The sequence below is a fragment of the Telmatherina bonti genome (assembly GCF_933228915.1).
Source record: "Telmatherina bonti genome assembly, chromosome: 15".
NCBI classification, from domain to species: Eukaryota; Metazoa; Chordata; class Actinopteri; order Atheriniformes; family Telmatherinidae; genus Telmatherina; species Telmatherina bonti.
Window position 1 is genome coordinate 4,994,508 of NC_136613.1, and position 22,780 is coordinate 5,017,287.

Sequence of the window (22,780 nt, forward strand, 5' to 3'; positions counted from 1 at the left end):
CTCATGGTGATGAGGTGGAACGGGAGATTCTCATGGTGATGAGGTGGAACGGGAGATTCTCATGGTGATGAGGTGGAACGGGAGATTCTCATGGTGATGAGGTGGAACGGGAGATTCTCATCATGATGAAGTGGAACGGGAGATTCTCATCATGATGAGGTGGAACGGGAGATTCTCATGGTGATGAGGTGGAACGGGAGATTCTCATGGTGATGAGGTGGAACGGGAGATTCTCATGGTGATGATGTGGAACGGGAGATTCTCATGGTGATGAGGTGGAACGGGAGATTCTCATGGTGATGAGGTGGAACGGGAGATTCTCATGGTGATGAGGTGGAACGGGAGATTCTCATGGTGATGAGGTGGAACGGGAGATTCTCATGGTGATGATGTGGAACGGGAGATTCTCATGGTGATGAGGTGGAACGGGAGATTCTCATCATGATGAGGCGGAACGGGAGATTCTCATGGTGATGAGGTGGAACGGGAGATTCTCATGGTGATGAGGTGGAACGGGAGATTCTCATGGTGATGAGGTGGAACGGGAGATTCTCATGGTGATGATGTGGAACGGGAGATTCTCATGGTGATGAGGTGGAACGGGAGATTCTCATCATGATGAGGCGGAACGGGAGATTCTCATGGTGATGATGTGGAACGGGAGATTCTCATCATGATGAGGTGGAACGGGAGATTCTCATGGTGATGAGGTGGAACGGGAGATTCTCATCATGATGAGGTGGAACGGGAGATTCTCATGGTGATGAGGTGGAACGGGAGATTCTCATGGTGATGATGTGGAACGGGAGATTCTCATCATGATGTGGAACGGGAGATTCTCATCATGAGGTGGAACGGGAGATTCTCATCATGATGAGGTGGAACGGGAGATTCTCATCATGAGGTGGAACGGGAGATTCTCATCATGAGGTGGAACGGGAGATTCTCATCATGATGAGGTGGAACGGGAGATTCTCATCATGAGGTGGAACGGGAGATTCTCATCATGATGTGGTGGAACGGGAGATTCTCATGGTGATGAGGTGGAACGGGAGATTCTCATGGTGATGAGGTGGAACGGGAGATTCTCATCATGAGGTGGAACGGGAGATGATGCACAGCAGCTATATATCGTGACAATATGGAGAATAATCAGGCATTTTCCCACCTTGTTGAATCAGTCGCAGCAGGAATTATGACATTTCCGGAGATCAAAGTTCTTCAGATGCAGTTCTTTTATTAAAGTATTTAAAACGACAAAGCCTGCGTGTTACAGTCTGATTCGGAATAAAAATGCAGCCAGACATTAAAATGAGACAATAAAATAAAAACTAAGAAATGCTACAACATGTACAAGAGCAGTAAGGCCTGAAAAGAGGCTCATGGAGGAAGAGTGTGGCTTCGTATGTACACAGATGATGAAGATGAGTTTCCCTTTGACATCTCCTCGCAGAACAAACTAGAAAACCAGCTGCTAAAATTCATTAAAAACTAGTCCAGTAAGGCTGATAGAAGTCCAGTTGGATCCGTTCAGAGACCCGGAGCCTGTACTTTGTGGTCCTGGCTGCAGAGGCGGGTCTGCAGCTCCGTCACCACGCTCCTCATCACGCTGCCCAGCTGATGGTGAATCTCCACCAGCTGCTGCGGCGAGCAGCGGCTGAGCTCCAGCGGCGTGGCCCTGCAGGTCAGAGCCTCCACCGCCGACGGCAGCCTGTCTGCCCCGTCGGGGGTCTGGGTCCGGTCCGGTTTCACGTCTGCAGGACTGGACTCGTCCACCAGCTCTGCGGCTGCAAAAGGAAACAGGTTGATGCTTTGGTCTGGGCAGAAACAGCGACTCTACCTTCAGTTTGGTTCCGTTTCCACACCGAGCGTCTCTCCGGCGGTCTCCTCCTCCTCGTCGGCGGTTTGAGGAGCTCCGGTCTCCTCCTGCTCCATCATCCTCTCCGTCTCATCCAAGCTCTTCAGCTCGTCTCCTCCTCGACCTTTCCTCTGCAGGATCACAGCCCTGACGTTAAAGTTGACCAACGCGCCGCGGCGGCATGGCGAGCCGAGACTCACCTGCTGCTCGTAGATCTTCAGGGCCTTCTTCACGTTGGAGATCTTCGGCGAGCAGACGGGGAGGGTCTTGATCTCGGCGGGAGTCAGAGCGCTGAGGTCGCCCACCGTCTTGATGTTTCTGGCTCGAACCAGCTGCCCGAAGCCGCGAGACCTGCAAGGAGGAGCGGAGGAGACGATGAGATGGTGCAGAAGGACGCCAATGTCTTCGTTTGTGGCGGGACGTTCTCACCACATGGAGGAGGAGATCTGAGGAAGCACCGCCTCCACAGGAGCAGAGCAGCCAACCAGCGCGGGGTAGATGCAGTGGGTGGACACGGCGCCGGGCTCCGCGCTCATCTCAGAGATCTGCAGGAAATATTCCTTCATTAACGCCATGAAATAAAACAGTTAATGCAGAAAACTTACATTAATCCGCAAAATAAAAAGACTGAATATGGTGAAAATATTCATAAATAAAAAGTGAAATATTTGCATAAATCACTAAATAAATCAGAATGTGGGAAATAGTAACAAAATTCCAAAATAAATAAAAATATGAACGTAAATTTAAGTTAGAGATGCAAATCTTTTAAAAAATGTCATTAATTAAACTACAAATATTTAAATTTACAATATTAAATCAAATAAATACATTATTAAATGATTAACATATTAATTCAATAAAATATTAAATGATTAAAATATTAAATAAAATATTTAAAATTAAATTAAAATGATTTTTGTGTATGTGTGAGGACTATGGATGGAAAGTAGCTTCTAGCTAAATCTGACATATTGAATTTGTTCAAAGTGTTTATTAATGTCCTCATTAAATTAAACGAATAAATAAAATTAAACAATGATAATAAATGTAAAAAAAAGGAAAAAATTTCAGAGAATAAAATTTGAATCAAATTCTAAAACTACTAAATTCTGATTCCAGAAATTTTCAAAAATGCCAAAAAATAAAATAAAAAGGAATAAATTTATTCAATATTAACAATAAATACCTTTTAGAAACGTAAACTGGACGAAACGCTTCGGCCGTCTTCCGTTTTTAGACGGAACGTTTTGATAAAAGTGGAGAAAAAAAACATCGGGTTCGTTTGACGTTCGCAGCAAGTTTTGTCTAAAAACTGGACTTTCTTCTGAAAACAAATGGACCCATCAGAACCTGAAACCTCCATCAGCGCCACGCTGCTGCAGAAGGTCTCGCCCCTCCAGACGGACCGACGGGAACCGGAACAGATGCTGCCCAGCTGGTTCTGGTTCAGTTCTTTCTGCGCGTTCACACCAAAACCTGAACTAAAGAATTCACTAATTCTTCTACTCGAAGCTTTTAAAGCAGGTCGCTGCGTTTCCATGGAAACAGGGAAGATTGGAGTCAGACTAGAAACCGCTTCAGAACCAGAACTCTGTGGATCCAGATCCGGGGAATGTTTCAGAGTCCTGATGAAAACCGTGGAAACGTACCAGAGACTTCTTGGAGCTCTTGTGACCCGAACTGTGCAGATTTCTGGGACTCAGGATCAGGGTCCCCTTCGTTGGAGTGGTGATCAGCTGGAAGAGCAAGAAGAGGGTCAGGTCCCGGTCTGGTTCCTCTCAGGATCCGGATCCCGGTCTGGTTCCTCAGAGGATCCAGATCCGGTCTGGTTCCTCTCAGGATCCAGATCCGGTCTGGTTCCTCTCAGGATCCAGATCCGGTCTGGTTCCTCTCAGGATCCAGATCCGGTCTGGTTCCTCTCAGGATCCAGATCCAGTCTGGTTCCTCTCAGGATCCAGATCCAGTCTGGTTCCTCTCAGGATCCAGATCCAGTCTGGTTCCGTACCTTGGGCTGTGGGATGCCGCTGGCTTTGGACCGTCTCGGGGAACTGGTTCTGACCGCCGGGCTGCGTCGGTCGATGTCGTCGGCCGTCTCCTGCTGCTGGATGGGGTTGGCGAAGGAGACGCGGCGGGACTGAAGACGAAGCGAGAGATCGGAGTCAGATCCGGATCTTTCGGGTCTGAATCTGGGAAGGTTCTGGACTTACTTTGACCAGAGGGGAGGCGGTCTCCACCTCCAGCTGCCTCTTCTGGGCCTTCTTCAGGATGCTGGTGGAGGGCGACGCCGAGGGGGACCAGGTTCCTCTGGTCCGTCCATCGCCGGGGCTCTGCGCGGCGTCCAGACCCGGAAGGACGCCCAGATCCATCAGCTTCATGGGAGAGTCCTGGATCGGAACCTCCGAGGAGCCGGGAGCGGCTTCTGTTGGCTCATCTTCATCGTCCGCCTGTTTACTCCGACCGTCTTCCTCCTCGTCCCGTGGAGGAGCAGCGTCTTCCTCAGCTGTGGGCGTTGGACGCTGCTGTCCAGCATCTCGTGTCTCCATCCCGTCCTCTTCCTCCTCCGGAGCAGACGGAGCCACTCGATGGTCTGGATCCGAGTCCAGAGTCGGTTTCTCTGCGACCACGTCTTCGTCTTTTCGCTCTGAGACTTCCAGCGTGTCCGTCGTCTCGTCGGGAGTCTCCGTGGAGTCCCCAGCAGGCGGACACCGGTCCTGATCCGGTTCCGCTTTTTCCACATTCCCACAGTTTGTGTCAGAGTCTCTTTGCTCTGCGTTGCTAGGCGACTTAGTGGCCTGCTGTGTCTCCACGGCGACCGCCACAGCGCCAATTTCCTCCTCCACGCTTCCAGAAACCTCCTGCAGGTCTGGACTCTCCTCTGAACTCCGACCTTCAGCCGGAGACGCGCCCTCCACCTGAGACCCGGCGGCGAGAGGACTCTGCAGAGACGGCCGAGACTTCCTGCCTCTCCTCTTGGGAACGACGGGAATGCCGTGGACTTCGGGGGATTCAGACTCTGAAGACTCCACGCCAGCAGCGGACGATCCTCGTCGGGAATGTCTGTCTCGGCTTTGGGAGGACTCCGACCCGGAGACATCTGAAGACTGCGAGGCCCCAGGGGTCGACCTGGGACTGGATTTCAGCTCCTCCTGGACCTTGCTCCTTGTGGTCCTGCCCCCAGAACCGGACACAGACCCAGACCCGGATCCGGCCTGGCTGAGGACAGGAGCTGAAGACTGAGATCGTCTCTGCCGGCCTACGGACTCCGTGTTGTCCTCAGACTCTGCTTTGCCTCGTCTGGACCTACGTTTGGTCTGACTGCCGGAAGCCGGTGTGGTCTGAGAGTCCTCCTGGTCGAGGGTCTCACCCCCCGTTTCCATGGCAACGGCCTCATCCTGAATCGCCTGGCTCTCCGTGTTGCCTGCGGATCCGTCTTTGGACTCGGCTGGAGCGGACACATCCGGCTGATGGTCGTTTTGTTGGGACGTGTCCTCGGCTTGTGACGAAGACGGGACGTCTTGCGCGTCCTTTGGCTTTTCGTCTTCTTCCATCTTGACTTCAGCTCCGGTCTCGTGGGACTGGTTTCCGGTTTGAGGAGAAGGCGCGACGGTCTGGGAGTCTCCATCCTCCTGAGGTTGGCTGGACGCGTCTTTGTTGTCCATCTCCTGAGATTTCCGCGGCCGACCGCGTCTCCTCTGCGACTGGCTCTCGCTGTCAGACTGCGTGTCCGTCTGGCTGTTGTCCAGCTCCCCGCCGCTCCGGCGCTTCCGTTCGTGTTTGTCCAGGAAGTCCTCCAGACTGCTGAAGAGTCTCATCTTCTTCCGATGTCTCCCCTGGCTCATCTCCCCAGAGTCTCTGGACCGGGATCGGAGACGATCCCTGCCGGCGTTCTCCTCGGCGGCCAGCTGACTCCTCGTGTTTGGCCGGCTTTGTGGCGTCTTCTCGGAATCGTGTTTCGGGTCTTCGCTGGAGCGTCTTTGTTTAACCGGCCGGTGCTTCTCCTCGCGATCTTCAGGATCTTCTCCAGGGAGTAGAGGTCGGACCCTGTGGCGCCCGGACCGTCGCGGTTCATCTGGAGACGACTGAGAGTCCTCCAAGACAGGTTCCGGTTTGTCTTTCCGCCCGACGCACACCTCTTCCTGCCCGACGCACACCTCTTCCTGCCCGGCAACCACCTCCCCCCGCCCGGCAACCACCTCCCCCCGCCCGGCAACCACCTCCTCCCGCCTGGCAACCACCTCCTCCCGCGACGTTGTGTCCGGATTCTTCTCCGCGCCGTCCTGCGTGTCTGGAATAACGTCTTCTTCCTCAGTAGATTCGCTCGGCAGCTTCCCGATCAGCCTCACCGGCTCGCTTTTTGTCTCGTCTCTCGGTCTTTGCGGGGACTCGGGGGTTTTCCTGACTAGAAGCTGTGGACTGGTTTTTCCCACCAGCGGAGGATTCTGGGAGTTCCCGTTCTTGGCGTTGGAGGTCTTTAGAAGAGGACCGGTAAAGGAGGCGGAGCTGCTGGGACTGGCGGGTTTTCCCTCCGCGTACGTCTCCAGGGTGATGAAGGACTGGCGCCGACTGCTGGGCTTCGGAGGAGTCCCTGAAACCACATCCGAAGACGTGGAGACGTTTGGACTGGTTCCGTTTCTGTCTTCCGCTCCTTCTTCTGTTGTTGTATCCATGGTAACGGCTGCGGAGGCTTCCTCTTCGGGAGGATTCGCCGTCTGGACGGGTTTCGGGCTGGCGTAGTCCTGAGTGTCTTTGTCCTTTCCCTCGTCTTTCTGAGGAACCTGAGAGGAACCCAACAGGAGGTGTTACTGGTTATACTGGTGGAGTCTCCATGACAACAGTTTGCAGTTCCTGACCTCCTCCTGAGCCGGTTTGGGATCATCCTGATCCACTCCGGTGGGGGTTTTGTCCCTGTGGGACAAAACGTCTGTTAGTTTTTGGACCTCAGAAGAGGAACCGGTTCTGATCCCGACAGAACTTACGAGGTGTCGTCTTGGCTCTGGGTGAACTGGGAGAAGACCGACGTGTCCAGAGAGGCGTCCAGGTTGTTGTACATGGCGGGAATGTCCACCCTGCGGACAGGAGAAGCTCAGCGTCACACAGCTGAAGCGCTCAGAACCGGAATGACACTAGAACCAGGAGAAGCTCTGACCTTCTTGTTCTTTTCACCTCCTTCTGGTGCTCCGTCAGAACCCGCTCCTTCGTCTCAGGAGGGATGAAGACGAAGTCGACGGAGGCCTCTTCCTCTAGGATCTCCCTACGAGGCGGTTTGGGAGAACCGAAGTCCAGCTTCGTCTGCAGGGACAGAAAAAGAAACTGGGTCGGACGGACAGTCTGAATCTGAAGCCAATGAACGAAGGAAACAACGGAGCAGGTAAAGCCGGACCCGATGAACAGGACCAACGGTTTTAACGTCTTAACACATCGAGTAAAACATTCCCGGGAATATTACTGTATTTTCAGCACCATAAGACGCACTTAAAAGCCTTTTATTTTCTCAAGAACGTTCTGTGCTTTGAGTCCCGAAATCTGTAAAGAAGTAAAGAAAATGAATTCAGAGTTTTCCATCATTCTAGGAGGATTAACAGAAGAACTTCGACCGCGGGACGTTGGTGTGAACAGGGCGTTTAAAGGGAAGTTGCGAGTGCCATGGGAGCGATGGATGAGAGACGGCGAACACACCTTTACGAGGACTGGGAGGCGGCGGCGGGCGAGTTACGTCATCGTATGTGAACGAATCTCCTTTGACTGTCGTCAGTTACGGCGCAATTTTGTTAATTTTCAGCAGTTTGGCAACTCCTCGCTTAATGCAGTAAACAGTCATACCACCAAAAACCACCGGGGGGCAGCGCCGAGACGAGCTGCAGAACAAACCTGCAGGTTTTATTAGAGTCCTTCGTTTGGGGCGTTGTGTGAACGCACGAACCGGTTCTGATCCAGATCAAAGAAACAGACCCGGTCTGCCTACGAACCCAGGTCTCGGTCCGTTTCAAGTGGACCATATACAAGAAGTGGACTACAAAGCAAAGTGCATTGTTGGTTCAGTACACGACACAGCAGGTCAACAACCAAAACAAACACGTGTGGGACGGTACACAGATCTGGACCGGATCAGACTGCCAGGACCTGATCCACTTGGACCTGATCCACCCGGACCTCGAGGACCCGATCCACCCGGACCGCCAGGACCCGATCCACCCAGACCGCCAGGACCCGATCCACCCAGACCGCCAGGACCCGATCCACCCAGACCGCCAGGATCCGATCCACCCGGACCACCAGGATCCGATCCACCCGGACCACCAGGATCCGATCCACCCGGACCACCAGGACCCGATCCACCCAGACCGCTAGGACCTGATCCACCCAGACCGCTAGGACCTGATCCACCCGGACCACCAGGATCCGATCCACCCGGACCACCAGGACCCGATCCACCCAGACCGCTAGGACCTGATCCACCCAGACCGCTAGGACCTGATCCACCCAGACCGCTAGGACCTGATCCACCTGGACCATTAATCCACATTGATGCACATAAAACCATTGTCTGTTTTTGGGATTGTGGACTACAAGCCCTGCATTCAGGCGGGGCGTATTCGTATCGGTGTATCTGGATTCTCTATGATGGTCTGATGAAGCGATACGAGTCGAAGGTTCTTCGGCAGTAACGAGGGTTCTGCTCCATCTCCAGGCTGGAGACGATGCACTGCTCTGCAGCAGTCAGGAAAGGGGCATCAGCCTGGGGTGCTTCCCGGACGCCTCTTACGCATCATCACCCATACGAGCGGCGGTTCATGGTGACCTGAGGAACGCTTCCAGCGTGTTGAATTTGTCCCTCCAGAGACACCGTCTGGTCTAAACTTACAGGAACCGGTTTGGAGGTCTTCACGGAGCTCCGGTCGTTCAGCTCGGCAGCTTTTCCCAGCAGCGACTCCCTCTTCCCGGCAGAGGAAACGGGCATCCCGCTGAGCTTCGCCTCCAGCTCCGAACTCTCGCTCTGGACACAGAAACGCAGCTGGATGAAAACCGGAAGCAAAACCAGAAGAAAAAAAACCCGGAAAAGGAGAGAAAACTCACCGAGTACTGTTCGCTGAGCTCGCCGCGAACGTCGACCGCCTGGAAGCCCGGTAGGATGATGGGAACCTTCTGCTTGACCTGGCTCAGAACCGGCCTGCAGCAAGGAAACAGGGACGCTGAAATATTCCGTTGCTAGGCAACAGCAGGCAAAGCCGACGCCAGGAATGGTCACCTGATCTCCTCGGGGTACGTCAGGCTGACGGCGTTGCCGAAGGTGGCGTTCCAGAACTGCGTGACGGCCGTGCGCAGGTGCTTGTTCCTGTGTGGAAACAGCACGCAGAGCAGCGGCGACGTCAGCGCCAGCAGCTCGTCGTCGAACGGCAGCGTGGCGCGTGTCTGCAGGCAGCCGAGGATATCGCCCAGAAGCTTCTCCAGCTGCAGGACGGAGCAGAGGTCACCATGCAGACCGGGACAACGTGTCTGCCTGTTCCAGCGGGGAAACCCACCTTCTCCTGCAGCGAGGAGCTCAACCTGCACGCCTCGCCGCCGACGTGCTCGTAGAGCCGCGTCAGAGGCGGCGCCACAGCCGTCAGGACCTCCCGCACGGCGTCGTTCAGGACCAGGTTGGAGAACAGAACCATCAGGGTGGAGACCAGAGCCGAGCCGGCAGCTTCAGTCTGAGAGTCGGGGGCGTCCACGTAGACCTGGAGACAGTCCACCAGCAGGGACTGGAAGGTGGTCATGTTCCCCAGGGCCTTGTTCCGCTTCCGGGTCCAGTTCCCAGGAGTGTGTGGAGCTGCAAGGAAGCAGGTCTGCATCTCAGAACCGGACCCGATCCCAGCAGAACCGGAAGGTATGGGCTTAAACTCTTACATTTCAGCTTCTGTTGGAAGTGCGGGGTGTACGGCGAGAAGTCCACGCAGTCCGCCATCACGTGCAGGAAGGCGGAGACGGCGCTCAGCGTCGCAGGAACCTGCAGGATTCCCAACAGAGACTTCATCCCACTTCCCGCCACATTCCAGGACATGTTCAGGTTAAAACGACATCCGCCTGAAAACGTCTACGGCACGTCTGGGCGGCGCGGTGGAGTAGCGGTCAACCCTGCAGCGACGCCGGTGGTTCCACGAGAAAGTCTCTTTTTCTCTACAGCAGGATTTTAACCTTCTCCTTTCCTGCTTACTCGATCCAATCAGGATGTACGCACTAGTCCTCACCATCATGGAGTACGTTTTACGTCATTACGTGTCGTCTGGGAAACGCAGAAACATCCACATGTACAAGCTCATTATGGTGGGTTTCGTCTATCGAGTACTTTTGGTACAGATCGGTACAGATCGGGTACTCTGTCGATTATTTCTTCAAGTAACGATTATACATTTTTTTAAATTATAATTTGTAAAACAAATACTAGAAACTCAAAGTAAATCTATAAATGTATATCTGTGAAGCTGTTGCAAGTGTTGTTACTACCTAATGCACGAGGAAAATGTTTTAAAAGTATCATATTTTAAAATGTGCCGACGTGTTTGTGCACGCGCTCAGTGTGTGGAGAAACAATCCTCAACCGGTCGCAAATTTCAGCATTTTAAAAGATTAAAAGAAGAATTCCCGTAGGAAGAAGGAGTGACTTGTAAACATGTCCACAGTAAGAAGTAGCCGATGTCTTGGTGGACGACACGCCTGTTAAAACTGTCTGTTTAATCCGGAATAAAAGTTTGCTGCAGGAACAGAGGCTGCCTAAAACATGCGCTTTGACTCTGCATGTGTGCAGGAGAGACAGATGAGGGACGGATTACCAGACGGTTAGCGTGCGTTAGCAGCCGACACCTCGCCATGCCTCATCACTGCTGACTGATATCACAGGTTAGAACTCTGTACATTTTACCAGCCGCTGCTGCTGCTGATATAAATCAGAAAGCTGGATCTCCTCCTGGAGCGGTGAAGTGGGGGGGTGGTACGCCAACTCTACGTTTTCTGTCCTTTTCAGTGTGAAATGGTCCCACACTGCCACTTTTTGGTCTTTTCCTCCCCTCTTCTTCATTCTCTGCCATTAGAGACCAAAGCAAGGAGGATCTTCAGACAGAAAGCAAAGCGCTCGCCGCTGCTGGTGGAAACGTCCGTCATCAGTCCGGCTGAAACAGTCAGACTGTACAGACACACCGTAGGCCACAGGTTCTGCTTTTATAGATTTTATACATGTTTAGATGTTTTATATGTTTACTGAAACAGTGATGTCGTCCCTCCGAACAGCGCAGTGGTCTGAGAACGCCGCCATGATGCAGAAATTAAAATATATCACCACGTGATGTTAATTAAACGACGCCTCGAGGCAGCCCTGGTTTTGTTCATATGAACTTCACATCTTGGCTACAAGCGTTCAGCTTTCCGAGCTCCTGAACTCACCTCCAGCACCTCCTGGTCCATCGCCGCTGCCATCTTCACGCTGAGCTCCTCGCAGCAGACGTTCTCCTCGGCCGTCACCACCAGCGCGGAGCAGCGGGCGAACACCTTGTACAGCTTGGACCACGACGACAGCATCGACTTCTGGGACGCCTGAAGGAAACAGAGCCATGAGAACCGGACGGCGGCTTGGATGTGAGCAGCCTGGGAGTGGCGCCGCAGACCTCAGGAAGCGGCGAGCCGCGGAGGAGGTGTGTGACGGGGAACATCAGGGCAGAATGCACGGCGCTGAAGTTGTGCTCCAGAGCGTCGCCCTGGTTCACCTCGTTGGTCTGAGAAGCAACGAGACGAAACGTCAGCTTCAGTTTGGCGTTCAGAGACGCAGGTTGTCTTCCTGCCTCCGGATCCCACCTGTGTGACGGTGTCTGTGAGCGGGTCCACCATCAAGCTCCACATCCTCCAGAGCTGCTCCTTGTCCGGCACGGACCCGGCGCTGCGACCGGCGGCGCCCAGAACCGCCTCGGCGAATGCCAGAGGGGAGGCGGGGCCTGACAGGCCACAGCCCACCAGCGCGTGGAGACAGTGGAAGAACCTGCAGCGGAGGAGGAGGAAACCTGAGCATCACCTGCAACTTGAAGCTTTACCTGCAGGCATCAAACCCACCTCTTGTCCTGCAGGAAAGCCGGCAGCATGCTGCTGTTGAAGAGGAGGAGGATGAGGAAGAGGGCCGGCGTTCCCTAGAGAGGAAAACGGGACGTTTAACCGGAGTTCTTCACCGACACAAACAGGAGTCACAAACAGGAAGCTCACGTTCAGCACGTCCATCTTTCCCACTTGGTAGGAAGCAGAAGCCAGGACTCTCTGAGGGATCCCCTTCACCGTGGCCTCCAGCAGGACCTGAGGAGCAGGAGACCGGGTCAGGACGGGAACGCCAGAACCCAGCGGCGTTGTGTTGGATGACCTACCAGGACTCTGTCTGCAGGGACGACCTCGGAGGACACCATGCTCTGCAGAGCCTGAAGCATCAGAGTCAGAACCTCACAGCCCTGGCGGTCCTTCTTACCGCCTGCTGACAGACACACCGGTTATTATCTGTCCTGGTGGTGGGGAGGGGCGTTCAATGGGAGGAGCAAGGACAGGAGGTAGATGAAGAAAAAGCAGAAAGTAGAAGTAAAAAGTACTAACAGAAGAAGCAGCAGCAGCAGCAGCAGTAGAAGAAGAAGAAGCAGCAGCAGTAGTAGTAGAAGAAGCTGCAGTAGTAGAAGAAGAAGCTGCAGTAGTAGAAGAAGCAGCAGCAGAAGAAGAAGAAGCAGCAGAAGAAGCAGCAGCAGTAGTAGAAGAAGAAGAAGAAGCAGCAGCAGCAGCAGTAGAAGCAGCAGCAGCAGCAGTAGAAGAAGCAGCAGCAGAAGAAGCAGCAGTAGAAGAAGCAGCAGCAGAAGAAGCAGCAGTAGAAGAAGCAGCAGCAGTAGAAGAAGAAGCAGCAGCAGTAGAAGAAGCAGCAGCAGTAGAAGAAGAAGCAGCAGTAGAAGAAGAAGCAGCAGCAGCAGCAGCAGAAGAAGAAGCAGCAGAAGAAGCAGCAGCAGTAGAAGAAGAAGCAGCAGCAGTAGAAGAAGCAGCAGCAGCAGTAGAAGCAGCAGCAGCAGCAGCAGAAGAAGAAGAAGCAGTAGAAGAAGCAGCAGCAGTAGAAGAAGCAGCAGCAGTAAAAGAAGCAGCAGCAGCAGTAGAAGAAGCAGCAGCAGCAGTAGAAGAAGAAGAAGCAGCAGTAAAAGACGCAGCAGCAGTAGAAGAAGCAGCAGTAGAAGAAGAAGCAGCAGCAGTAGAAGAAGCAGCAGCAGCAGTAGAAGAAGCAGCAGCAGCAGTAGAAGAAGAAGAAGAAGAAGCAGCAGCAGTAGAAGAAGAAGAAGCAGCAGTAGAAGAAGCAGCAGCAGCAGCAGCAGCAGCAGTAGAAGAAGCAAAAGGATGAAATTTAAGAAAAAGCAGGAAGGAGGAGACAAACAGGAAAAGATGAAGAACATGAATCATCATCATCGGAGCGGAACCCCTCAGACTCTCATCTCGTCACGGCGGTCCAGACCAGCAGAATCTGAACCTTCAGACTTAAACTGATGATGATGTGGGAGCGGATCGGGCTGGAGAGGAGGACGAGGTCTCGCCGGTCCTCCTCCCACCTGACAGAGCCTCCACCCGGTCCGGTTCTGTATGTGGAGCTGCTGAAACGGACCCAGAACTCGGAGGGTCCGCCAGCTGGGCAGCAGCCACAGAAAGCTTCTGGTTCTGGTACCAGAGGAGAACTCACCGGACTCTACGGCCAGACCGACGAAGCGGACCAGGTTCGTCCAGACGGCGGTCTGCAGAGGTTCTGAGAAGAGACGGCAGAAGATCCGTTTGAGTTGTTCTGGGTTTGTAAACTGGTTTTATCCTGAACCAGTCCGCAGACTGGTGGCCGTCCTCACCTGGGGCGTATCTGCCCAGGCCGATGAACCCGTCTCTGGTGCTGGAGACAAGGACAGCGGCGTGTTTGGTGAAGGACGAAGACCCGGACAGGAGCGGCTGCTTCAGTGGTTCTGGAGACGAAAGACAGAAGCCATCAGACCGCTGCGGCGAGACCGGGTCGGTGAAGCTTGTTCCATCCTCCACGAGGAGCCAGAACTTTCTTCTTGTGGGGCTCCAAGAAGTATTGTGTGATTGGTCGGACATGTGAGGTGGGCGTGGTTAACACAGAGAAACAGGAAGTGGAGTTACTGCTTCGCGTTTTTACTGTTGCAGGTAAAATGGATTGTTTTGATAAAACAGCTGATCAAGGTGGTGAGAAAGTACCAACATTTTTGCATTAAATCACTCGGAACCTGCCGCGTGCACGACTCGGAGAGCGGAAACCTCCGCCAAGCACGATGTTAAAGAATCCTTTTAAACCAAACGGTGATCCTGATCACCACCAGAATTTAATCACTTCTTCATTTTCACATTTCCAACAACTCTTGAAATGTTTATAAAAATCCCTCCGTAACCTTTTACGTTATCTTGAACACAAAGACGGCGGGAAAAACATGGTGGAGGAAACAACCAGGTTCATAAAGCAGACATCGCCCCCCCGCAGTGACCCCTCCCCGCTGCAGACCTGCTTCTCCTGCAGGATGGAACAAGCTTAAGGAAGAACCGCCGGGCGTGCGGTTCTGACTCACCCAGACTCAGCGTCAGTTTCATCTTCGTTGCCACAGCAACCACATCCGGTCCCAGGAAGTAGTGCAGCAGCATTTCCAGGCCCAGCAGCTGGACAGACTGGTAGGTGGAGAAAGCGTTCATGCTGGCGTTCAGGCCGGCCCGCGGCGTGCTGCCGGGCGTGTTGGCGGACACGAAGCTCGACCCGCCGGACTTCGGCGTGCTAGGTGCGACGGATCCGTTCTGAGTGATGCTCCGAGACGGCGTGCCGGGAAGCGACGAGCATTCGGGTCCGATGGTGGTCTGGAGCAGAGGTACGGAAACCTGCAGAGACGGAGACAGCAGCGTGAGGCGGCGAGACTCCGTCCCCTGCAGACGGTTCCGCAGCACGCCACCCTCACCTGGTCGAAGTTGGATGACAGGTTGGAGCCCAGCTGCACCACCAGGTACCACCACACCTCCACCTTGGTGAGGAGCAGCGCCTCCGTCCGCACTTTGATGGAGACCAGCGGCTGGATGAGGAGCTTTATCCGCTTGGCGCTGCACAGGATGTCTGCGAGGAGAGACCTGGTCAGCGCGGCCGGAATCCCGACAGGAAGTCGGCGAGAACGGCGAACTCACCTGGGTTGAGAGCGAAGTTATCGATGAGGCTCTTCCAGGCGATGAAGGCGATCTTCTTGATGGCGGGAGACGGGCTGCGGAAGCCCAGTTCCTCCAGATGCAGCAGGGAGTTGATGAAGGGACCGCCTCTGTGCAGCAGCTGGGCGGGAAACACGCCGCAGTTTCACCATGTTGCCATGGAGACTGGTGGTCTCCATGGCAACGTGGTAATAACTCCCTCCCCAGGTGTCCCGACTGCACGGAAATACCCGCAACATTCCGTCACCGAAGCCAGCGAGTGTTAGCCCAACAACAGCTGAAACTAACAGTTACCATGACGATTTGTCATCTGACGACTGACTTAAAGAGGCCAATCAGCTTCCTGTTGCAGGTTTAGTGGTGCAGCAGTGAAAACGGTCCCCCTAAAACAGCTTCCTGTTGCAGGTTTAACTGTGCAGCAGTGAAAACGGTCCCCCTAAAACAGCTTCCTGTTGCAGGTTTAGTGGTGCAGCAGTGAAAACGGTCCCCCTAAAACAGCTTCCTGTTGCAGGTTTAACTGTGCAGCAGTAAAAACGGTCCCCCTCAAACAGCTTCTCCATGTTCCCAACGTTGCTAAAAATCAGTGAATTCAGCCCAGAAGCTAGCTAGCGTTAGCCCAAAACAGAAGCTGAATCTCTACTCAGATCATGGTTACCATGACGATTTGTCATCTGATGACCTACAAAGGCCGAACCGGTCCTCGGAGGTCCGGGAGCTTTTTCCAGCTTCAACACTTTAGATTAACAAAAGTTCCCTCTGGCCTGCAGGTGAAGCTGTGCACAGGCGTGCACGGAGCTTTTTTCCACCAATCAGAGCGTGACGGCGTGGAGCTCCACCCTCTCGGGTCAGAAAACCAGAAGATCGGGGCGGAACCTTCCGAAGGCGGTGGCTTACCTTGCCGAGCAGCTTGACGAACAGCGGCCACAGCTTCAGCACGTTGCTTTCGTTCTTGGACATGAAGAGTTTCTGCAGCTCTGGGACCAGTTTCTGTGGGGACAGAAAGGCCGTTACGTCGCATCCCAGTTCGGTTCCAGTAAAGCTGAAAAACCAGAGTGGTTCTGGAGGGTCAGAACCAACCATCCGCTCACCGACGACATCATGGGCTCGATGACGGCCGCCACCTCCGTCTGTTTGGCCAGCAGCAGAGGCATCCCCATCTCCATGGCCGCGGCGGCACGCAGGCGAACCTTGGACGCAGAGTGGACCACCAGCGGGACCACCAGCTTGGCCCACTGGACCGCCCCGTCGCCCATCTGGGTCGGAACCTGCTCCAGCATCCTGTAAAAACCAGCCGGGACCAGAAGAACCGGCTTTAGCACGGCGAATTCTGATCCAACTTCTGCAGAAACGTTTCTGTTCGGATTTTAACGCGGCGGAAGCTTCAGAGTCTTTACGAGAAAAACTTCACTACAAAATACTTCACTGCAAAGTATTTAAAGAGAAAAATTAAAAAAAAAAACATTTAATATTTGTTATTTCTTTAATTTGCTGTTTAAGTAAATAGCTAAAGCTTCCTGGTGCAGCAGTGAAAACTGTTCCCCCTCAAACAGCTTCTCTGCTCCCAACGTTGTTAAAAACCAAGGAGTTCAGCTCAGAACTAAAAGAAGAACTGGTGCTGCATTCATGCATGCGTGTGGAAAACACAGTTTCTACCTGATGACCACGTTCAAGGCCTCATGCTCCACCACCACAGACTGGATGTCCTGTCGGGTCCAGACACTCTCCAGAGAGTTCAGCACCGTTGGTACCTGAACAGCAGAACAAGCAGGAAAGTGAAACCAGTTTTCCCAGCACTTCTCCGGTCCCTGAACACATCACGACTCACCTTCTTGGCGACGACTTCTGCAGGAAAGCTCTGCTTGGAGATGACCCATAATGCCCTGGTGCAGGTGTTCTTGTCGGGGGATTTGGTCACCAGGGAGCAAAGTGCCGACAGGATTTCTGCTGCAAAGACATCTGGAAGAGAGACGGCGGGTCAACATGGCTGACCGGAGTCTGAGACCAGCAACCGTGGGCGACAACCACCGACCGGAGAGTCCGGATACGACGTGGGAGTGGTACACACAGAAGCCTAAAGCCTGCAGGGCGGCCTGGCTCAGCTCCGCGTTGGGACTGCTGACGTGGGTCTGGGAAACAAGACAAGACGTCAAGCAGGTTGGATTCCACGGAGACGTTAGAGATCAGGAGACTCACCAGGATGGCTTTTCCCAGACGAGGGAAGTGGTTTTCCACCGCAGGGAGAAACTTCCGTCCTTCCTCTCCACTGAGACGACTTCAAACAGAAACACAAGTTTCATCATTTCATTCAGTGGTTTCCAACCTGAGGTCCCGGACCCTGAGGAGGGCCCCTGTAGGACACAAGAGGCCCAACCGGCTGCAGCCTCGTTTCCGCCAACAGCTGAAGGCCAGGAAGATTTCTTTTAGTGTTTCTAGAGGGGGAAACTGGGAAGAGAACCGGAAAACGCAACCAGACCCTGTCTACTCGTCTGGGATCCTTCTGAGGGGTCCCAATCTACCCGACCCAAGCTTGACTCACTGCTGTCCTCTGATGAGTTAAAAACAACAAAAAGACGCAACTTCCTGTGCGACCTGGCGTACGAGTGCTGGTGGAATCAAGGCGGCGACTCTCCAACTGTGTGAGACACGTCAAGGTGTTCCCATCGCATCCGGCGGTCTCATTCACGTGGAAGTCTAGGTAGACGTGTCGCCGTGAACTAACAGAAGTAAAGCTACATCAGTCATTTATGATGAGAAGCAGCTAATGGAGCAGAAACCAGGCGTGGGGGCGGGGCATAAGTTATGAACACATGCTCGTATCGAAGGTCAGAAAGTCTGGATGTCCATGGAGACTCGTCTTCAGTAGCCGCATTTGTTCTGGTCGGAGAAAAGTCTCGTTTCACGGCTTTCCATGAAGAAAAACCAGCGATCTGCAGAGTTTTATCAACCAATAAAACCAGTCAGACCAGCAGGAAAATGGCCGCTACGCCAGATGTCCAGTCTGTGTTTGGACCTAAACGAGACGTTTTCTTCCTGTACGTTTCGCCTTCGGACGTTTCGTGAGGGGAACACGATGAATAAGTCCGTATTCTCCTCAGTCCACATCCGAGGAACAGAACCAGGACTTTAGTCTGCTGGTACCAGGCTGCAGGTGTCTGACGCCCCGCTGAGGCCGGACCGACGGCTCCATCCAGAACCTGGAAGGCAACGCGGTCTGGTTGAGCCACTAAACACTAGGGCTGCTCGATTATGACAAAAATATTAATCACCATTATTTTGACTGAAATTGAGATCTGGATTATTTAACACAACTATCCAGTATTTCTAAACAACGCTGCGCGTCGTGGTGTTCTAGACTCCGTGTCGTGCATTATAACCGTCTAATGTACGGTTCCGAGTTGTTTAATCCGCTTTTACCGCTTATATAGGAACTATTTTATACGTTTTATACCAAACAACCGCTGTCAGGCTGCAGCGCGTTTCTCTCATTCACCTGTTAAAAGACGGCTGATCTGAACCAGCTGGTTAACGCGTTGCTATGGTAACGCCCCGTAACGGAGGGACATTACAGTGTTTAACTGGCTGAACTATGTATAGGAAAATAATGCAGCCAGTTGTCACTGACAATGGTATAAACTATGTTTAGGTGAACTTCCACAACCTACTGCAGTTATTCTACATTGACCTGCAGCCGGAGCCGACTGAGACCGGCCGCCTGGGAGTGCTTTAGGACGGGAGAGGCTCCCGCTGCTCCTTCCTTACAGTAACTGCAGAACAATATGTGCCTTCAAGTCAGTCGCCAAAACACCAGAAACGTCTCTAGTAACTCCAGTAAAAGCTGCTAGATTTGCCGCTTTTAACAAAAAAAGTCTCCAGATTTAGCGAGAAAGTCGCCAAGTTGGCAACAGTGTCTGAATGAAAGCAAAGCGGCTGTGGGAGGAGTTTACAGCACAGCGCTGCAACGCCAGAGACGCTCGATTAGCAGCTGAAGACAGCAGGAGAGGAAACTGCAGAGAGAAAAATAATCACACCCTTTTATTTTTATCATCGTTGGAAACCCAGATCGTACTGAGATTAAAATCTGTTAATCACCCAGACCTACGAAACTGGGATTTAACATGTTTTCCAGGCAGCTTGGAAAAAACTTTATTAGTCTCTAATAAATCGCTTTAAACCTGCTTATCTGACATTTTCATTCCGATTTAAAAAATAATCCATGTATGGCAGGAAAGCGTAAAGTTAAATCGACCCGAGCAGACACAAACGACGTGTGCATTCATTACAAAAAGGTTCTTTTAGTACCGGCATGAAAGGGTCCTCAGGGAAAACCAGTTGGAAACCACTGATTTAGGAAGACTCAACACTTAGTTTAAACATGCATCCAGCTGGAGGAAGCCCCGCCCCTCCAACAGGCACCGCCCCCAGAGAGCCAGATCAGATGACTTACTTGGCGATGGTGAGGTAGGCGTCCGTCTGCTCCGACTGTCCAGCAGCGCCGTCCTCCAGAGTCTCCAGCAGAGGGAGGAAGCTGGAGGTGCTGGGAGGTCCAGCCGCTGCCATCATCATTAACTCGCCTCCTACAGCAGAGGAGGAGAAGAAGAGGAGGAGGTCTGGACGTCACGAGGGTCCAACAGGAGATTCGGCGCGTTACGAAGAAAATCTGAATTCATCGTCCGGCTAAAGACTCCGACGTTCCCGCTTCTCACAGCGGGAAAAGCACGGAAACCTGCATAGTTTCACCTGGACATTAAACGCAGCGCCGTCTGTAGCGAACCAGTCTGTCACCAGAAACATCCCCCCCACCCCATGATGGAGGTTTTCCCTCCTGGTTTTGGTCCTGATGCAGGTTTTCCTCCCTGGTTTTGGTCCTGATGTAGGTTTTCCCTCCTGATTTTGGTCGTGATGGAGGTTTTCCTTCCTGGTTCTGGACCTGATGGAGGTTTTCCCTCCTGGTTCTGGACCTGATGGAGGTTTTCCCTCCTGGTTCTGGTCCTGATGGAGGTTTTCCCTCCTGGTTCTGGTCCTGATGGAGGTTTTCCCTCCTGGTTCTGGTCCTGATGGAGGTTTTCCCTCCTGGTTCTGGTCCTGATGGAGGTTTTCCCTCCTGGTTCTGGTCCTGATGGAGGTTTTCCCTCTGGGTTCTGGACCTGATGGAGGTTTTCCCTCTGGGTTCTGGACCTGATGGAGGTTTTCCCTCTGGGTTCTGGTCCTGATGGAGGTTTTCCCTCTGGGTTCTGGTCCTGATGGAGGTTTTCCCTCCTGGTTCTGGTCCTGATGGAGGTTTTCCTTTTCTGGTTCTGGTCCTGATAGAGGTTTTCCCTCCTGGTTCTGGTCCTGATAGAGGTTTTCCCTCCTGGTTCTGGTCCTGATAGAGGTTTTCCCTCTGGGTTCTGGTCCTGATGGAGGTTTTCCCTCCTGGTTCTAGACCTGATGGAGGTTTTCCCTCCTGGTTCTGGACCTGATGGAGGTTTTCCCTCTGGGTTCTGGTCCTGATGGAGGTTTTCCCTCTGGGTTCTGGACCTGATGGAGGTTTTCCCTCTGGGTTCTGGACCTGATGGAGGTTTTCCCTCTGGGTTCTGGACCTGATGGAGGTTTTCCCTCTGGGTTCTGGTCCTGATGGAGGTTTTCCCTCTGGGTTCTGGTCCTGATGGAGGTTTTCCCTCTGGGTTCTGGTCCTGATGGAGGTTTTCCCTCCTGGTTCTGGACCTGATGGAGGTTTTCCCTCCTGGTTCTGGACCTGATGGAGGTTTTCCCTCCTGGTTCTGGTCCTGATGGAGGTTTTCCCTCCTGGTTCTGGTCCTGATGGAGGTTTTCCCTCTGGGTTCTGGTCCTGATGGAGGTTTTCCCTCTGGGTTCTGGACCTGATGGAGGTTTTCCCTCCTGGTTCTGGTCCTGATGGAGGTTTTCCCTCCTGGTTCTGGTCCTGATGGAGGTTTTCCCTCCTGGTTCTGGTCCTGATGGAGGTTTTACCTCCTGGTTCTGGTCCTGATGGAGGTTTTCCCTCTGGGTTCTGGACCTGATGGAGGTTTTCCTCCCTGGTTCTGGTCCTGATGGAGGTTTTCCCTCCTGGTTCTGGACCTGATGGAGGTTTTCCCTCCTGGTTCTGGTCCTGATGGAGGTTTTCCCTCCTGGTTCTGGTCCTGATGGAGGTTTTCCCTCCTGGTTCTGGACCTGATGGAGGTTTTCCTTCTGAACTGATGAGCATCATGTGATGAACTTGATTAAACTTGATAATAAAATTTTTATTATAAATGAATTTATCTTTATTTCTGCTGCTGCTTCATGTGAAAGCTGAAAACAGTCCGATCACAGTCTCCGTTTACGGTTCTGACACATTTTATCATCATAAACCCTGAAAACTCTCTCTGACTGCAGGGAGGAAAATTTACATAATAAAGTTATTCTGGTGGAATTTAATCAGACTTTTCTGTCATCCAGACAAACAGGACTATTCCCCAGTATGGAAATGTTTTGGTTGTTCGGGCCTAATTATGGCTGCTGTTATGGTGTGTTTGAGGCCTCCTGCAACACAATCTGTGTGGAGCAGACATGGAGCATGTCAACAGAGCTGCGTGACCCTCCACACCTGCAAACCAGAAGGAAAGCCACATCAGGGGTTGGAAAGTGTGTGGACATGTTGGGAGAACCGAGGACCTGAACACAGATACGTTTTCAGACCCTAAAACCAGCGTGTCCGCGTCCCGCAGCGGAAACAGACACGCGAAGTAAACGCTCGTGTTGCGTTCAGGGACACAAGCTAACTAGCAGTTAGCATCGTTAGCAGCCTTCTGATTACAGAGTTATCCCCGCCGCATGCGCAGGCTGACCTGCTCGCCGCGAGGACACGACACACCGTCATTAGGAAGACCAGCCATGATGTTGACAAACAAACAGAGAAGTTTGTAAACAGTAAATAAAAAGTGGCAGCTCGCGCCACTGACTGCTCACCTCCAAGTTGTCAGACCGGACAGAAACAGACCATCCAAGCCGGGAGACGCACTCCTCCGCGCGGCTCGCTTCTCTCCTCCTCTCCGGCCTCCACGCGCCGCTTTCCGCGTGTTTACCTGTTTACCTGGATGTTTGGTTCTTCAGATTTCAGGTGCGCTCGCGCTGCTCCTTGTGCTGAGACCCCGCGAAATCTGCTGGCGCCAAACCACCACGCCGACGTACAAAATTACCTTTGACCCCATTGCGTCACACAGAGGACCGCCCACTTGACCTTATAAGGAAATGGTCTCAGCTTTACCATAAATACAGATTTAGTTTTTATTTACCTGATTAATGCAAGTTAATTATTGCTAATATTCTCCCTGTACTACGAGGATGTTATATGTGTTTTTTTAGACCCAGTATGATGAATAATGATGCACTTTTTCTTGTAAATCTAATTTTATCTCTGGCCCTTTTTTGTGCTAAAGACTGAACTGGAGCAGCATGTCTCAACTATTATTCCAATGCAAAACAGTAAGGCTGTTAAAAAAGTCAACATTTGTTTTGAGTGTAGGTATTTGTTAGAATGACCACATGAAAAATAATAAATATTGACAAAAGTATATCAATAGTAATATGAATAATCTTGTGATTTTCTTTCTTTTGAAATTTCTTATTTATTTATTTTTTCTTAATATGTTTGCTGTTTGCACTATACGCATCACTACGTTCTTGGGGATGGATTGATAATTCTCAATAAAGCTTTGGGAGAAAAAAAAA

The 22,780-nt window shown here is 52.4% G+C and overlaps 1 protein-coding gene across 1 annotated transcript; it reads right to left on the reverse strand.

Annotated features, from left to right (window-relative positions):
- Positions 1-1,261: 1,261 nt before the first annotated feature.
- Positions 1,262-22,199, reverse strand: rif1 (replication timing regulatory factor 1). Its single transcript, XM_079254247.1, has 34 exons — positions 22,019-22,199; positions 19,518-19,647; positions 17,267-17,345; positions 17,103-17,199; positions 16,899-17,029; positions 16,727-16,821; positions 16,162-16,351; positions 15,968-16,060; positions 15,056-15,194; positions 14,836-14,987; positions 14,458-14,758; positions 13,729-13,839; positions 13,572-13,634; positions 12,241-12,341; positions 12,086-12,172; positions 11,939-12,012; positions 11,687-11,867; positions 11,500-11,607; positions 11,279-11,428; positions 9,749-9,848; positions 9,382-9,671; positions 9,108-9,310; positions 8,936-9,029; positions 8,724-8,855; positions 7,008-7,150; positions 6,838-6,927; positions 6,712-6,766; positions 4,069-6,636; positions 3,867-3,995; positions 3,511-3,597; positions 2,288-2,403; positions 2,059-2,209; positions 1,866-1,989; positions 1,262-1,787 (listed from the first exon to the last, which is right to left on the reverse strand). Exons 2-34 carry the CDS (start codon positions 19,634-19,636, stop codon positions 1,531-1,533), a joined length of 6,810 nt encoding a protein of 2,269 aa, XP_079110373.1. The 5' UTR covers positions 19,637-19,647; positions 22,019-22,199; the 3' UTR covers positions 1,262-1,530.
- Between the last annotated feature and the right edge of the window lie 581 nt (positions 22,200-22,780).

Excerpts from the sequence above, each read along its gene's own strand:
- rif1 (XM_079254247.1), bottom strand. The coding sequence starts at position 19,636 with ATGATGATGGCAGCGGCTGGACCTCCCAGCACCTCCAGCTTCCTCCCT. Across the intron at positions 13,635-13,728 it reads CCTGGGCAGATACGCCCCAG|AACCTCTGCAGACCGCCGTC; the intron begins GTGAGGACGGCC and ends GTCTCTTCTCAG. Across the intron at positions 6,637-6,711 it reads CCAAACCGGCTCAGGAGGAG|GTTCCTCAGAAAGACGAGGG; the intron begins GTCAGGAACTGC and ends GGTTCCTCTCAG.